The sequence below is a fragment of the Marmota marmota genome, unplaced genomic scaffold, assembly GCF_001458135.2.
Source record: "Marmota marmota marmota unplaced genomic scaffold, marMar, whole genome shotgun sequence".
Lineage (NCBI taxonomy): Eukaryota > Metazoa > Chordata > Mammalia > Rodentia > Sciuridae > Marmota > Marmota marmota.
Genome location: NW_026000075.1, coordinates 10,266,204 through 10,284,326, shown reverse-complemented (window position 1 = coordinate 10,284,326; position 18,123 = coordinate 10,266,204). Strand labels below are relative to the sequence as shown.

At 39.6% G+C, this 18,123-nt stretch overlaps 1 protein-coding gene across 5 annotated transcripts in view; it reads left to right on the top strand.

The window, feature by feature from the left end:
- Fndc3b (fibronectin type III domain containing 3B) overlaps nt 1-18,123 on the top strand; it is a 328,163-nt gene that overhangs the window by 285,676 nt on the left and 24,364 nt on the right. For all 5 annotated transcript variants that reach the window (XM_015494261.2, XM_048814289.1, XM_048814288.1 and 2 more), the window contains one exon: nt 9,653-9,865. In XM_015494261.2, coding sequence (XP_015349747.1) covers nt 9,653-9,865 — 213 coding nt within the window. The remainder of the gene's footprint in view (nt 1-9,652; nt 9,866-18,123) is intronic.

Genomic DNA, 18,123 nt, shown 5'->3' with positions numbered 1-18,123 from the left:
TGTGTCCAAAGCACTGGGTTCAGGTGCTCAGGAAATCCAGAGATGATTAAACCCAGATTCTGACCTCAGGGAATTTCCCCAGTGTGGATGCTCTAAGAATATCTGACCATGAAGTCAACCTGCTGCAGGAAGTGACCGAGGGATTCCATTTCCCAGCTGTTTTCTAGGAGACCAGGTGTCAAGTGTTGTCCACCTTGATCCCTCAGGCCAGAACTTTGCAAAAGCTACACTTGTACAGACTTATAGGAAGTTTTTTGTGTTCTCCAGTCTGCACCCATCTCTACCCCAGAGAGGGCTCAAAGCCTTAGGTCAGTCCTATGAACATTCAGGTCCTAAGTTTATAAAGGGACTTTGGGGCAAGAATTTCCCTTTTTCCTGACACTGGGCTTAAATAATTATAAAACTTTAAGATTTGTGTAAGGTAATACTGGCGGTCTGTTGATTTGCTAATCAATCTACAATAAAATGACTTAGAAAAAGAAATCTAGAGCTCAAAGGCTCAAATGAATGATGGATATTGAGAGTCTGTTTACAGAAAAACCAATTATAGTTCAAATGATCAAAAAATGTCTTCCTTGTAAGTGGCTGATGTAAAAACATGTTAGTACCTCAGAGGTTAATTCTGTTATGGAGAAGATGAAATGGTTTAATAATATAGGAACTATGGAAAGCTTAGATTAGAAAGTTAAATTTATTTAATGACAGTATAAATAATTTAGTACTACTGTGCTAGGGCTAGTATAGTATACTGAGCTGGAGAGAAAGTCATGTTTGGAGATATTACCTGTTAGCTTTACAGGGTGACTTACAAGATCCTGTTTTAGACAGATTGCATGAAAATTAAACAGCTATAGGAAAGACGCATCTTTGGCCCTAATCATTGCATGAATTCTTGGCCAAAAAAAAAACAGTTTGGCCCAAGTCTTTGTATTTTAGGCTATTAAAATAATTAATAATTAAGGTCAACCATTATACATTAGGAATTTAGTTTTCTGTTCATGGTTGGGTTCTCTAAGTACTATATGGTAGAATTCTGGTCATCCCCACAGCCTTATAATATTATGTTTCAAAAAAACAATTGCAATAGTTATAGTGACATACAAAATGAGTATTTCAAGGAACTAGGGGTGTAATTTTGGTCCAATCGATTTTTATCTCACCCTTTTCTGTCCCATAAATTGATTGAAATATAAGTGAACAGATCGTGATTTTCTAGACAAAAATGTAGACTGAAACATTTTAAGCAGGCCATGGAGCTTTGATAAAGGAAGGACTTGTGTTTTTTTGTGTTGTTGTTTTTTTGTTTTCTTAATTTTGTTTGTTTTGTTTTTGACTTTCAGCAGTTACACATTGTTCTCACAGGGAGCTTATTCTTTCTCCTTGTGGTGAGGAAAGGATTGTGAACCTCTGTAATGAATCTACTGAGGCAGAAATGGGTTTTCAGCAGATGTGTCATTTCTCTTTTGGTACTTGTATTGTCCTGTCGCAACCCCTTGCCCGCAAGGAAGACGCAACTCAGGAATCTTCTTTCAGCAGTTTATTCAGGCCCTTGATAGTTCTTCTTCTCTCCCCCGGATGCCCCTCCCAGCCTTAATAAAGCATCTCAAGCCCCAATGCAAAGCTGCCACGTGGAGCTTTCTCATAGGGTGATGAAAAGTCATGCGCCAACTCTCCCAAATTAGGAGTTGTTTGTCACAGACCACAGCGGAGCCAGCGCCATCTTGTAATGGCGACCATAGTCTGCAGAAACGGCAGAGGCAGCTCACCACATTGTCCCTTGGTTTGCTGACAGGCCCTGGATTGGAATTTCAATGCTGGTTTTTGTTATTGTTGTTTTTATACTACTGGGGACTAAACCCAGGTGTGCCCTACCATTGAGCTACATCCCCAGCCCTTTATATTTTTTTTTATTTTGAGACAGGGTTTCACTAAGTTGCTGAGGCTGACCTCAAACTTGAGATTCTCCTGCCTCAGCCTCCCATGTAGCTGGGATTACAAACATGCACCCCTGCTATAATGGTGTTCTTTTTAAAGACATTACTTTCAAGTGTAGAAGTGAGTTTGAAATTTAATTTGTGTTTTAGTTTGAAAAGAGAAAAAAAAGTTACTAGAAATGGCTTTCCTTTGAATGCGTCCAGCCACGTAGAGCTATACATAACCTTTGTGAGGTGAAAGAGGCCTGGGTCTCCTGGTATAGCCCCTTCTCAGCTCTGGGCTGAGCATCCCCAGGGACCATGGTATTGTTCCAGCTTCATCTAAACTCAGAAGCCAGGACTAGAGTGTAGCTCTCGAGGTGTGGCTTCTGGACCAGCAGCAGCAGCATCACACTTACTCATTAAAATACCAATCATCAGGCCCCGCCTCAGCACTGCAGAATCAGAAGCCTAGGGATGGGGCCTAGTATTATGCTTTATTAGCCTCTCAGGATAATTTGGTACAAGTTAAATTTGAAAACTACTACCATAGAGCAATAATTCTTAAATGTCAGTGTGAATCAGTTGCCTAGAGAATCTTTGCCAAATACCAGTGTCTGAGTCCCACTCTTGTAGACCATGATTAGTAGGCCCAGAAGGGAACTAAACATCATCTTCTTATAAAATGTCAGCTGTCTCTCAGCGAACTGTCACCATCATCCAAATCTTAGCTCAGAACAATTCCTGCTTCTTGATGACCTCTCCATCTGTGGTGCTCAGATCTCTGGGGATGGTATGACGGTCTCAGAGCAAAACAGGGCTGTTACCTTCCTACTTCTGTATCCTGAGCAATTAGTAAAGTTGCCCAAGATTCCCTTTTTTGGCAATCTCATTATATGTCTGACTCATGATAAGCTGGCAAACAACCCAAATGTAAAGTAGATTTATTTCTTGTGCTCATTTATGCTTTTTGCTGAGTAAAAAGAGAATGAAAACATTATTTTTTCCTTTCTATACGATAAGTGCTATGTAAGTGAATCATAGATCCTTTCACTGTGACAAGATGAGGTGGCTTTTATTAGGAGGCAAGTTGTGAATAATTCACAAGTAACAAACTGGAGTTACCCTTGACTTCAATCCCTCACTTACTGTCTCTGTGACCTTTGGCAAGGTATTTAAACTCTGTGTGTCTCCATTTCCTTATATGTAAAATGATGGTAACAATTTTAACTACTTGGAAGAGTTGTTGTGTATTAATAAGATTTCAGGCACCTAGTCTAGTGCCCAAAACATAAGCATTTAGTGAATTATCTGTTAGTAACATTTGTAGGGAAGAAATGAGTCAGAAAGCAGGTCACCACCTTGCTATAGGTTGGCTCCTGCATGGACATCTAGCATTTGCTCTAAGCCATGGAAGACACTTAAGGTTTCCCCTAATGCCTAGGTCTTTGATCCATTTTGAGTTGACTTTCATGCAGGATGAGGGATAAAGGTCTAATTTCATTCTTCTACATAGGAATAACCAACTTTCCCATTTGTTAAAAAGGCTATCTTTTTCTCCAGTGTATATTTTTGACACCTTTGTCAAGGATCAGATGTCTGTAAATGTGTGGATTTGTCTCTGTGTCTTTTGTTCTTTACCATTGGTCTATGTGTCTGTCTTGATGTCATTACTGTGCAGTTTTTGTTCCTATAGCTCTGTAGTATAATTTGAAGTTAGATTTTGATATACCTCTACCATTCCTTTTATGGCTTAGAATTGCCTTGACTATTTCGGGTCTTTTATTCTTCCAGATGAATTTTAAGATTGTTTTCTTTTTTTAGTTCTCTGAAGAATGTCATTGGTATTTTGATGGGGATTCCATTAAATCTGTATATTGCTTTTGGTAGTGTGACCATTTTAATAATATTAATTCTCCTTATCCATGAACATGGAAGGTCTTTCCTATCGTCTAAGGTCTTCTTCGATTTTCTATAGTAGACTTCATTATAGAAGTCGTTCACCTCCTTGGTTATATTTATTGCTAAGGGGTTTTGTTTTTGCTTTTTGTTTTTTGTTTTGAGACAATTGTGAGTGGAATTGTTTTTCTGATTTCTTTCTCAGCAGATTCATTGTTGTTATATAGGAAAGCTATTGATTTTTGTATGTTGATTTTATAATTTGCTACTTTGCCAGATTTGCTTCTTAGCTCTTAACAGTCTTATGTCATCATTCCCTGTTATGAGGATTAGGAAGTTATTCTCACACATTACCGTTTTTCACTCTAAAACAAAGGAGACAATACTTGCCTTTGTCCTCACCTCCTTCAGCTTTCTCAGCCTTCAGTACCCAGAGTTCTTCATGTTTTTCCCAGGATACAAGACACCACCCTATTTTATCAGTTCTCAGTTTTATTTCATTTTTGATTGTCCCTTTGTCATTAAAACTAATTAATGTTAGCTCAGTGTATCAGCTGCACAGGAAAATGGTTTTCATGAATTTTTTACTGAAACAAAATGTAGTTTTATAAAAATGGAAGGATAGGTTGAACTGAGTATTTTAGAGTCTAGGTGTTTGGTTTCAGGACTACACACTGTTTGAATAAAGTGAAAACAAACTTGTTGACTTTTCTAAACGTCTGCTTCATTGGCAAAAGGCAGTGGTTGAATTAAAAGTATGGTTTGAAATGATCTTTTGGTCAGATTTGTACCTGTGATAGGTCCAAGTTACGATAGGAAAGTGTGGTGGGTAGAGGAAGGCCTTTGAACCCCTTGAACCTCAAGGGACCAACTCCACATCCCAGTCTGACCCATGTCCAACATAAAATCAAGGTTAAGTGCCTGCACTTAGCTGTGCTTGTAAATTGGATAAAGTGTTCTGCCTCGTTGGACCAGAGTAGAAATTAGAGGCAGTATTGCATGTATCAGATCTAAACTGCATACCCAGTAGCTGCTATGTCATTAGGTCACCTTACTAAGCTCTTTGAGTTGACTGTAGTGCCATCACCTCTAAAAGCAGAGATCATAGTTCCTACTCCAGAGCGTGGTTTGCAGCTTGTTGGTTGTGGTGCTTTCACTGCTCCTATTCTCATCCACCCCTGGGCTTTCATCCAGACTGCTTCCCTGGGGGTGGTTTAGGAGGAAGCCAGTCCTCTTGGCCATAATTCAGAAGAAGGACTGAAACATGTTATCAGCAGGCTGGTCACATCATAGAGTAAGGCATGGCCGTCGTGGGCTAGGAAGGAGAGGTGCCTGTGTGTGCCAGCACTGTGCCCTTCCTCCTGCTTGCTCAGCACACTTCCTGCTCTGTTGGAGGAATAACAGTCTCTGAAGAAATCAGAAGGATAACAGTTCTGCAAATCAGCGTTTTAAAGTTCACCAAAGTGCTTTTGGCCACCTTGAATCCTTTTCTGATTGTATCTTGAAGTATAAGATGTTAGAAATTAGTGCTATGCACGGTGGCTCATGCTCATAATCCCAGCTGCCTGGGGGGCTGAGGCAGGAAGATGGCAGATTGAGGACAGCTGGGCAACTTAGCAAGACCTTGAAGTGCTGGGGATGTAGCTCAGGATAGAGCACCCCTGGGTTCAACCCCTCCCTCAGTACCACATACACACATAAAAAAAAATTAAAAGATATCCCCAATGTCCTTTAGTTAAATAATTCGGTAAGTGTGGCAAATATGATATTGTTCCCTTCTTATAGATGAGAAAACTGTTGCTTAAAGATGTTAGATAATTTCCCTGAAGACCTTCCCCAAAGTGACTGGCAGGATTCCCAAAGAAATTGCACTCCTAAAGAGAATTAAAATGCTGCCACGTTATTTGTTTTGGTGGTAGTGGGTAATGGTGAGGATTGTGTTTTTAAGGCTAAGATTATATGCCTAGCAAATGCTTCTCAGTGAAAGGTCAGAGAATCATAGAGCTAGAGACATAAGGAACTATAGAGGCTTTGGGGAAATAAGTGAATTCACAGAAGAAATAAAATCATCTTGATACTTGTATTTTCTGATCTTTAAAAGAAATCCTTAAAAATGACTCATATCTCATAATTTTTGTTATATTTTGTTTAGCAGAGTAGAACAGCAGTTTTAAGCAACTAATGACCTCACTTCCTTTGATGTGTTAAAGCAACTAAGGACTATTTAAGATGCACAGAGCAAAAGAAAGGCTAAGGCCGCTTGGAGTACAAAATAAGCTTGTCTCAGAAGGACTGTGGGCCAGCAGATGGCAGAAAGCACCTTGACCTCTAGACTCTATTTGCACCTGTGCCTAGGGTAAAGGAAAGGAATGGTGGGTTGAACACTGGAAGGACCTTAAGAGAAATCTTGTAGTTGAGGAAATTTGTTATACCATTGAGGAAAAACCACAACTTACTGTCTGGTTTCTCTTCCTGAGAAGAGAAAGAGGGTAGTCATTTCTGCCATCGTGATGATTTTAAAGATTTTTCCTTTCCAGTGGCAAGAACAGTTGTTATTTTCCAATCATGGGAAGAAAATCTTATATTAATATCATTAAAGCAATTTTATGAGACTCAAGAAGCAAGAATTTTTTAATCTTTCTGTGTTATTCTGAAAGACTAAATTGCTTATAAAAAAGACCTTATGCAAACCCCAGTAAAACAGAATCTAGGAAAAGTAAGGCCCTTTGTAAGGGGGTTTTTCTGTACTTTACCACAGATAAGTATTTGCTAAATTCCACACCATGAGGCAGATATCATCTAGTTGTGGGTGCTATGAATAAAGATGTTATAAACATATGTGTGAAGGTTTGCGTATTAATTTCTCTAGAGTAAATACCTAAGAGTGGGATTGCTAGGTTATATGATAATGGTACATTTTGTGCTGTAAGGGAACTCTGTTCTCCAGTGTGGCTAACCATTTTTCATTCTCATCAGCAAAATAATAAAGTTCCAGTTGCTTCTTATTGTTGTGTGTGGGTGTGTGGGTATGATGTCAAACATCTTTTGTGTCCTTATTTACTATCTATAAAAACTCTTTACCTAATTCATGTTCCATTTTGAGCTTACTTTTATATCAGGTATAAGTTGAGGTTTATTTGTTTCTTCCTGAATGTCCAGTTGTTCCCACACTGTGTATTGAAAAGATTCTTCTCTCTCCATAAAATAACTTTTACACCTTTGTCAAAGATCAAGTGCCACATCTGTGTGGGTCTATTTCTGGAGTTTGTGTTCTGTTGCCTTGATCTGTGTGTCTGTCTCTCTTCCATGCTGCCTTGATTACTGTAGCGTTTGGTAAGTTCTAAAATCAGGTATTGTGATTCTTGCAAATTTATTATTATTTTTCAAATTTGCACTAACTAGTTCCTTTGACTTGCCACATAACTTATAGAATCAGCTTGTTCTTATCTCCTCTTTTAATCCTGCTGTGAGCTGGGTGCACTTACCAACACTGTAACCCCAGGGTACTCCCAGCAACTCCAAAGGGTGAGGCGGGAGGATCACAGGTTGAGGCCAGCTCTGGCAATTTAGCAAGGCCCTGTCTCACAATAAAATAAAAAAGGGGTAGTAATGTAGCTCAGTGGTAGAACTCTTGCCTAGCATGTGGGAGGCCCTGGGCTCAATCTTCAGTACCTTGCCTCACCCTCACCCCCCCAAAAGAACCAAAAGAATCTTGTGGGGATTTTGTTTGAATGTTTTGAAGTGCAAGGCCACTACAGGTCAATTGGGGGAGAATTAATAATTTTATTGTGAAGTCTCCAGTTCATGAATACTATATGATTCTATTTGGATAGGTATTTAGTATTCCAGCATTGTCTGTGGTTTCCATTTATTTTGTTTCTTTCCTGTGTGTTACCCGCCTCCACCCCATACCCTACAACCCACTCCACCCTGTCCCGCTGGCTGGGATGTCTAGTTAGTGCTGTTGAACAGGAGTGATGAGAGTAGGCACCCTTGCTCCTTTTCTTAAAGGGAAAATATGTAATCTTTCATGGCTACTGTGATGTGGGTATTAAAGAAGCTCCCTTCTATTCCTAATTTGCTGAGAGTTTTTATCATGAATATGTTGGATGTTGTCAGATGCTTTTCCTTTATCAGTTGATATAATCTGGTTTTTCTTCTTTAGACTATCAATATGATGGGGGGGAAATGGTAGAATAGAAAACAGGAAGAAAAGAAAAGAAGACTAGAGAATTTCCCCCATTCTCTGAACCTTTAGAGATACCCTTTCTGCTTTGAGGCAGACTTTCGTAGAATTCTTTCTTTGCACACATCCACTCCTGAATTTAGTCTTCATGAGTTCAGGCTAGAAAATAATGGAGGGGGAAATGGCAAGTTCTCTATTGATTTGGTAAAATTAAAATTATATACTTCCACAAATCTGCCACCTATGATATGATTTCCAGAGTTCTTAAATATCTACATCCTTTTGTACAGGTTTAATAGCTACATTCAGTGAGGAACACAGGGTAGAAGAAGGTGCCTTGGGTCTGGGGATGTAGCTCAGTGGTGGAGCACTTGCTTAGCACTCACACAGTCCTGGGTTGACTCCAGACCTGTGGGATGCTAACAAAATGTGCAGTCCACACAGACAGGGGGTTGAGGGAAAGGACAGCAGTGTCATCAATGTGGCATTTGATGGCCTGGAGGATTTGTTTCAGTCAACTAGTTAGGAAATGTAAAGGAAGAAGGAAGATAGGAATAATATTCCCACTGTACTTTTAAACTGTGTTAGATGTTAAATTTCTAGACCATAAAGGTGATGTTAATATGTCTTTACTCCCCATAACACTGTGCACATAGGAAACTCCCAGTTGGGATTTTTACACATCTGAATGGCGTCCTGCTATAGCAGTGGCTGCTTAAGGGGCTCTGGCAGAGGACTTCAGAGTTGTTGGGTGAGGCTGGAGAAAAGGGAGTGTTTTAGTCAGCTTTTTCACCTCTGTGACTAAAGGACCAACCAGAACAATTATAGAGGAGTAAAATTTTCTTAAGAGCTCATAGTTTCAGAGGTCTTAGTCCATAAAGAGCTAGCTCCATTCCTCAGGGCTCAAGGTGAGGTAGAACATCATGGTGGAAAGGTGCTGAAGGGAAGCAGCTCACATCATGATCAGATAGCAGAGAAAGAGATCTCCACTTTCCAGATACAAGTACATACCCCAGAACCACGCCCCCAATCTCCCCCTCCTCCAGCCACACTGTGCCTGTCTATAGTTGCCATACAGTTAATCCCATCAGGGGATTGATTCACTGATTGTGTTAATACTCTCACAACTCAATCACTTCTCCTCTGCACCTTCTTGCATTGTCTCATATGAGCTTTTGGAGGACACCTCACATCCACACTGTAACAGGGAGTGAAGGGCTCTGTTTTAGAGTTGTTGTCCGGTGTCTGACTCTGAAGGAGACTCGTTTGTTCTCCTATTTAATCTTCTCTTTGTAAATCATCTACTTCCAAAACTGATTTTGAGGTAGCTAAATAGTAGCTAGAACAACTACTATTTAGAAGTATATCGTTAGGATATCTTCCCTCAGACAAGAAACTTTTTCCCCCTCATTAAGGGATATCTTCTAATGTTTTTGTTGTTGTTTTGTTTTGCTCTTACTTTCTAGAATGGAGAGTGTATAATCTGCCCTACCGAGGTCTTGGTCTTGAATTACTCATTTTGTTTTTCTTTATCCCATAGCATTGCTTTAGGGACAAGTAATAAATACTCTGTTCGATGATTTTGATTTGTTTATTTTGATTGAAGAATTGCTGCTTCTTAAACTTGTATTGTCATCTTCCCCCCTTTCTCCAGGATCAGAATTCAGGCTATAAATGAAATTGGAGCTGGACCATTTAGTCAGTTCATTAAAGCGAAAACTCGGCCATTACCACCCTCGCCTCCCAGGCTAGAATGTGCTGCAGCTGGTCCTCAGAGCCTGAAGCTAAAATGGGGAGACAGTAACTCCAAGACGCACACTGCCGATGACATAGTGTACACTCTGCAGCTGGAGGACAGAAACAAGAGGTATGGGGCTGAGGGCACGCCAGGGACTTCTTGGCCTTGGCATGGGGTGAAGTCTCAACTCATTCTGTCTTTTAAACACTCTTCCTCCTCATTCAAAGAAGGGGCTGTGTATTTGACTCTCGCATTTTATTCCCAAAGTTGTCCCCTCCATTTTCCATTTAGAATTTCTAAGCATTCAAAAGATCCTGATTTCCCTGTATGTGTAGTATATGTATTCTTTTCCCTTCATAAAGCCAAATAATGGAGAGAAATAAGAAAGGAAATTGTCAGGTTCAAATCCACTCTATGAAATAATGTGTATTAGTCACGAGTACAGAGGGAGATAAGAATCAGGAAGAGATGTTACCTCTTTAAATATTCAGCGACTGCTGGGACAACATGTTTACAAATCTGTGGATGATGTACAGATGAGGATTTTGCTCTGTAACTGTGGGCAATGCAAGATCAAATTAACCAGAGCAAATAGGAGATATTTTATGAGTGTTTCCATGGCCAGAAAACACTTGTGGCTATAGAAATCAAATCCAGCCTTTTGTGACATTATTTGTTTAACCTAACTTCATTTCCTCTGAAAATGGCCAATCAGAAGATAGGTGGCTGAACTGTATTTGGGGATGATCAGATGCTGAGCAAAAGTTAATGATGACAGAATGTTCCATTGCCAAAGGTCCTGATCAGAGAGTCAAGCAGAGGGGTTGGGGGATCACCGTACAACTAAGGTAGCAGTGGAGGAAACAGCATGCTTCCCTTTGCCGCCGAAGCACAGAACCAGTGCTGGAATGGAAGCATCTCTGGAATTTCCTCTTTGTGCTTTATAGTATTCTGTTTACATGGGGTCCTAGTTCCCACAGGATTCCCCATCCAATCTCAGCCTTCCACTCTGTAATCAGGTTTTGATTGATTTAGGTGTAGTGGAGTCTGGGGGCCTTCTGTAGAGACCAAGGTTCAAAAAACACAAGGGAGCCTGCTGCATCTGTTCTCACAACCACTGCAGTACACCAGGCTTCATAGAGACAGCTCCAGGCCACATCAGGGTTGGCCAGGCACCAGGAAAAACAATCTGTCATGGGCAAAGGAGGTCATAAGAAGCTGAAAGACAAAATGTCATCATACGCATTCTTTGTGCAAACTTGCTGGGAGGAGTTCAAGAACCAGCCCCCTGATATCTCCAGTCAACTTCTCAGAGCTTTCAAGGAAGTGCTTAGACAGATGGGAGACCATGACTGCTAAGAAGAAAGGGAAATTTGAAGACATGACAAAGACGGACTAGGCCTATGATGAAAGAGGCTTGAAAATCTATATCCTCCTAAGGGGGAAACAAACAAGAAGTTCAAGGGCCCAACACACCCACGAGACTTCCTTCAACCCTCTTGTTCTACTCTGAGTATCATCCAAAGAAGAGCCCGGCCTGTGCAATGGTGGGATTGCAGAGAAGCTGGGAGAGATGTGGAAACAACACCGCTGCAGATGAAGCAGCCTCAGGAAAAGAAGGAGCTGAAGGAAAAATAAGAAAGAATGTAGCTGCACACCCAGCTAGAGAAAGCCTGCTGCAAGAAAGGGAGTCATCAAGGCTGAAAAAGGAAAAAGAGGCAAGAACGGCACCACGAACAGGAAGGGAAGGAGGGAGGTGTGAAGATAAGGTGATTGTGCTTGAGTTGGTTCCTGTGAAGTTCTTTCCCTGTCTGTAAAGCGTGGAACTCCTTGAACATGGCTCATTCCTTTAAAAAAAAAAAAAAAAAAATTGAAATGTAAGGCTGTGGTAGATTTGTTTTTAGATTGTACAATGACCTTTTTTATGTAGTTAACCACTACCAAATGCACCAAACACACTACCAAATGTGTCTTTATGTAGCCCTGTCCTGGTGATATTTTCAGCAGCCGTGATCCTTGCCAGGTACAGTATGGGGGATATAACTTCACGTGGAAACTTGTTCAGCACAAATTAGTTATATATGAGTTCAGGTGTTTTTTCAAGTTCAGAAGTCTCTGGTGCAGCTTACATGAAATACTTATTGTTCTGGTAACAGTATTATTTTGTAATTGGGAAAAAGGTTGCATTTATTCTGTTGACATTCTGAATGTGTCTAAGTAAGTACAATGTCTTATTAGTAAAAAGAAGAGGATGGGGGAAGAAAGGGAAGTAGGAAAGGAAGAAAAATATCCTCACGAATAATGATTGAACAAATAGTACCACAGGGGAAAGGGTCTAGGTATTAGGAGAAGCAGTGGCTGTCCTCCAAAGATGGAGGCACAAAGAACAGGGAAGGTTTCATTTGAACTTGATTTTGAAATGCCTGGCAGATCCAATAGTTTGAAGACAGGAGAACAAAAAGTGACTGCTCTATTGGAAACTGGTGCTGGTATAGAAAGCACAGAGAGAGCAGTGCTCTCTCCTGACAGGTTCATTAGAGATTAAATTCATTTTCCCTCATGCACAAGATCACTCATCCCACGGTGCTAGATTTCTTTGGATGTGTTTTCATAGGATGATTATTTTCTTATGAGGAACTCCTCAACTGGAGAAGGCTGGCGAGAACAGAAGAGAAACCACTATAAGTATATAAAGCTAGCCTTGGGGGTGAATTTTAAATGAGTCTTGCATTTTTTCCCCAGGCTTCATTGATGATGGAAAGCACCATCCTTAGAGAATATCTTTAGAAAAATATCTGTATAAAAAGAATATCTGTAGAATAAGGGAAGCACAGAAGAGTCGCTGAAGCTGATAGCCGAGTTGGGATCACATCCAGCGCCTCACACTCACACCGCCTCTGCTGCTACCTCCAGGGAGGCAGGGGGCCAGGCACCCCCATCTGGCTGCAGTCCTTCCCTGTGGGGCAGCCATCCATGGTGGCTCATGGAGAACTCTACAGATGTGTGGTCCAATCTAAGACTTTATGTGATACAGAACAGCTCCTGGGCACACAACAAAAGCTCCACAAGCACTCGTCCAAATGAGTGTGCTGTCGTGAGGCATTTAAATATGCCAGGCAGAAAACAGTGCAGAAACCTAGTGATCAATACATTCTCCCCAGCCGCCCCAAATAAATAAAGCCCGACTGGCCTTGTTCATCAAATAAATGATGCCTAAATTTAAGTGGCAATTTAAGAAATCTGACCATTACAAACAATATTTTTCTTAATTTCATGAGCTAGGATTCAAATTTATCTTTTCTAAATTAGATTTGCCAGTGCTCTCAGAAAGTTATTAAAGTGATGGGAATACAGAGCTTAATAAATTCTCATTCTATTTGTGGAATAATTTTATTCTGGGATTTAATAGTATGAGACAGCCTAGTTTTAGTTGGAAGATGACCTTCCTCTTTGTCTTGAAAGGGAACTCTTGGAGTGAGTGACCTTGCATCCAAGACTTTAGATTTGAATCTTGACTCCTAAGGATCAGGAAGAAGCCATTTGAGTTGGACTCATTATAACGTTTGGTGTTAGCCTCGCTTTGTCAATTCTGGCCTTCACCTGGGTCACTGGGACTTGGCCTGGCCTCTCCAGGTGAAAGAGCAGTGCCTTCTTCCCAGGCAGCAGCTGGCTTTTTCAGCAAGCTGGTTGCTAGAGCAGTTTCTAGCCACGGCTGGCAGGAACTCTGCATGTGTTCTACAGCATGCACGTTAAGTTCATTAACCAAGTTCTTGCTGTGAATGTGGCAAAAAAAATACATCCTGCTGAGGCCAAGGTGAGAACCAAAGATAGGTTCAGTTGTGGTTTTATTTTCTTTCTTGTCAGCTCTCAAAGTATTTCTTTTTTTTTTTTAATTGGTTGTTCAAAACATTACAAAGCTCTTGACATATCATATTTCATACATTAGATTCAAGTGGGTTATGAACTCCCTTTTTACCCCAAATACAGATTGCAGAATCACATCGGTTACACATCCACATTTTTACATAATGCCATATTAGTGACTATTGTATTCTGCTACCTTTCCTATCCTCTACTATCCCCCCTCCCCTCCCCTCCCATCTTCTCTCTCTACCCCATCTACTGTAATTCATTTCTCTCCTTGTTTATTTTCCCATTCCCCTCACAACCTCTTATATGTAATTTTGTATAACAATGAGGGTCTCCTTCCATTTCCATGCAATATCCCTTTTCTCTTCAAAGTACTTCTTTTATGCTGGAGAGGTAGCTCTTTTCCTAGCATCAGCAAGACCTGAGTTCAATTCCCAGTACCTCCTACCCCAAAAAAAGGTTCCTAGTAAAATATTTGTTTTGCCATGACCACATTACTAACTCGTCACTGGGCATTTGAGAAAAGAGTAGCTGATGTCTGAGTTGTACAGCTGTCCTTGCCAGCTATTTAAGTATTCGTAACCACTGTGCAAACTAATAACTCCATGCTTGGTGATGGTCAGATTAAAGAGTTGCATCAGTTTTGCTTCCTAAACCATGACTTTCTCTTTCTTCATCCATGAAGAGGTTAAAGTAGATAATGATCTCTGGTGTCCTTCCCACCTATCCATCTTAAAGCAAGGAATCTTTATAAACCGTGTGTGAACTAAATTTTTTGCAAAAATATGTCCCTTGTAAATGATTTGGGCACGTTATCTAATTATCTTCATATTTTGAGCTTTTGCATTTCACAAGTGAGAAAATAAGAAAGATACCAACTTACCTTAAGAGTGACTACTTAATGTCTAAAACCCCTAAGATCTTGTTGCATCTGTGATGTACTCATTTATGTTTATTTATGTCTTTCAAACCATAGAAAATGCCCCCAAGACTTAAAATAATAATGTTTGCTCAAAAATAATATTTTTAAACTTTATAAAGGAAACTTCTATTTAGTGAGCACCTATAAAGTACCAAACACTAAGAGCTTTCTCTGTGTTATTTTAGTTCTCAAATAAAAGGTAAAAAGTGAAATGTGCTAGCACTTTTCTCTCTGTCCCTATGTCTGTCTGTCCCTCTCTTAAGGATAAGCCTATTTCATGTAGATTGGAGTGATCCCACAGGGCTTCTTGCCACAGCCCCTACCTCCAGGTAAATCAACCTAGAATTCAACCCAGATCATCTGAACTTGCTGTGTGAAAAGTTTAACTTCTCTTGACTAGGACATTTATTTCCCTTGTATTCAAGTTTCTGACCTGTAAGGTCTCCAGTCCACATTTAAGTAGCAGCTTTAAATCTGTGCTTTATACTTACAGAACTAGATTTACTTAGAGATTAGATTATGAGTATTCATTCAATCAGCAATTTTTTTCTTGAATTGCTGCTATGTGTTAGGTCCTATGAGGTATGTGACCTAGCTATAAGAGCTTATCTTACTGAGGAAATGAATTAACATTAAACAGTGAACAGACAACACAGGAAATTTTATTTAATTTCAACAGATAAACAAAAATCAGATTAGTTTGGCCTTATAGTGATTTAGTCTATTATTCTTAACAGATCCAACCCAGAAGATCTGAATGGCTTTCATTCCCATGTTATGCAAGAAAAATATATGCCCCAAGTAAGCATTTTCATAATGCTGTGTTAACCTAATACAGGCACTAGAATAACAGGATCAGCTCGTGTGTTCTAAGATTATAGTGTTGTAGCAATTATTTTGAAGATGCATTTGTCTGTGTTACTGCAGTGAAATGTTGTGCTGCCCTGACAGAATTGGAGTTGATGCCAATCCTGACCCTTGCAGGGTCCATGTTCCCCGATAATTATACACAGTGCTGAGGAGGGAGGAACGTAAATTCCAGGAACACATTTGTGGTTAATCTGTTGTTCAGGGTTAGTCAGACAGCCAATATTTTTTAAAGCTAGTATCCAACAAAGCGAAATTGAGCTACAGAGTAGATAATTGTTGCATGCTCTCTATTGACTTGGCTTGGCCCATGACACTTTCCCCTAGGCCAGGAAAAGTGGAAGGGATTTGCAGTGTTGACAGCAAGATGCATGTTGGCCTTTAGCAGAAGAAAACTCCTGCATCTTTGTGGTTTTGGTGTTTCTTCAAACTCAAAATAATACTTGTTAACTAGCAAAGGTGGCTGGTATGTATGCTAACTGAGGGAAGAATGGATTTTCTCAGTGTTTGCCTGTTATAAAACAAACTCCTGCTTGCATTTCTTAGTGTGCTGCCAAGTTCCATGACACAGATGTGAGGCAACAACCCAGCCTGCAAGAGACCCTCAGCATTTGTTTCCTTTGCCTCTCTGGATTAGACCCCAGTCCACATGATCATTCTGGTTGGATAAATGGCATTTCTATAATTCAACCCCTCAAAGGCAGCTCTGGTTCTTGACGCAGATGTCAAATCTCTTATAATCCCTGATCTACTACTAAATTTCAAGATGATAGAAGCATATCCCCTAACTTATCTTTGCCATAGTTTCCCCTTCTATAAAATGAAGTAGTGATGCTGGTCTCCAGTCCCTAGTTAACAGGAGAAAAAAAAATCAGAAACATTTTTATTTACTTAAAAAAGGAACATTTAAAAAATCTACAAAACAAAGAGTATTGCTGGTTTAGTCAGCCTCGGGCTAAAATGTGGTAAATAAGCTATTTGAGATTTTAACTGAACCAGAAATAGAATCCAAATTAGTCCTTAACCTCTCACTTAAATAAAAAAATAAATAAATGGTGGAATGGAAATGAACAGCATTTTCCTCAAATTGAGGCAAGGTCACTGAAACAGAAGTGGACAAATAGTAACCTTGAAGATAAGATTCACTTCATGTATTTGAAAGCAAAGTGGGAGATTTCAAGCTTCTCTAGTGGTCTTTAGAGATTCTGATGTCAGACCTGGTAGCATAGGCCTGAGAGGAAGATCACAAGTTTGAGGCTAGCATCAGAAGCTTAGTGAGACCCTGTCTCAAAATAAAAACAAAAAGGGCTGGGGATGTAGCTCAGTGGTAAAATACTCCTGAGTTCAATTCCCAGTACCCTCCACACACACACACACACACACACAAAAAAAAAATCTGACCTTCATTTGAGTACAAGTGAATCTCTTAATATACCAAGCACAGTTTTTAAAAAATTAAAAATAGGACTTTTCTGATGTTTAAAGTGTAAACAACAATTAAAAATGGAAAGTGAGATTTTTTTAAAGTTTGTTTAATCATTGTAAAGAGTTTCCATCATTAGTTCCTATAGTGCAATTTTATTTCTTAGAAAAGGAGTGTAAAAATTCAATCAATAAACCAAGAAGTGTTGCTGCCTAGTCACTCGTAAACAGCCCAACATCCGGCTAGGAATAGAGAATAGGAAAGTAACCCATTTTCTCATTAGTTTATTTGGAAGAAGCTCTTGGCACTTTAATGACCAGTCTGTAAACAGGGATTTCACCAACATCAAAATCAGTTTAGGAAACACCGTCCCTGCCTCAGGTGTCCCCACATGGTACCATTTGCTTCTACCCAGAAATGGCAGAACTCTGTGTTCTTGGCAGACTAAAGGTAGATATGCTTCATTCCTATTTTGAATATCTTTCATCCCCAAATGCCACTTGAGTAACATAGGAAACACACACACACACACACCATGGAACCTAGGGAAATTAAGTATAAGGGGGGAAAACATGACATGTCACTCTTAATGAATATAGTTATACTGATGAATATAGTTGTACTGAGCTTTTGAACAGCTGTTGATTTGTGATATTGTGAAACATATTTTGAAAGATGCCATTTGCAGCCTTAATAGACTCCCAGCCATTTCAGGTCAGCAGGTTAAGTTATTATGAATAATTAATATCAGTGGTCTGTGGTTAGCTTGTAGTAGGCCTAGGGATTATAAGATAGCAGCAAGGGAGTAAACAAAACTCTTGGCATGAAGGCTTATTTTCTACTGTGTGTTTAAGTCATAAGCCATTCAAAGCATTGTTCGATATTTCTTTTCAAAACAAAATTGTTTTAGGCAAACATTTTAAAACTAATTTTTTTTACATATTATTGTTTTCCCTAAAATGATTTTTTAAAAGGAAATGTAAAGATGTAATGTGACTGAACTTCTATCAGTTGTACTTGAGTACTAAAAGTCGTCTTTCACAATGTTAAAACCTAAAATAACTGAAATTAAAAGTATAGCTTTCCCCTAGATTTTTCTGAAAATGTCCAGAATCTGTTGTTTTACTTTCTATTGCATATTCAATAAATAATCCTAGAATTTGCCTGGATGCTTGATTTGAATCTCATAAAAATTCCTGTCAAGTGATCAAGACAGTGATCACTGTCTGGAAATTTAGCCTTGGAATATCGTCTGACTTACTCAAGTTCATAGTGAATGCTACAGATTGCACTGTGGCCAAGGTC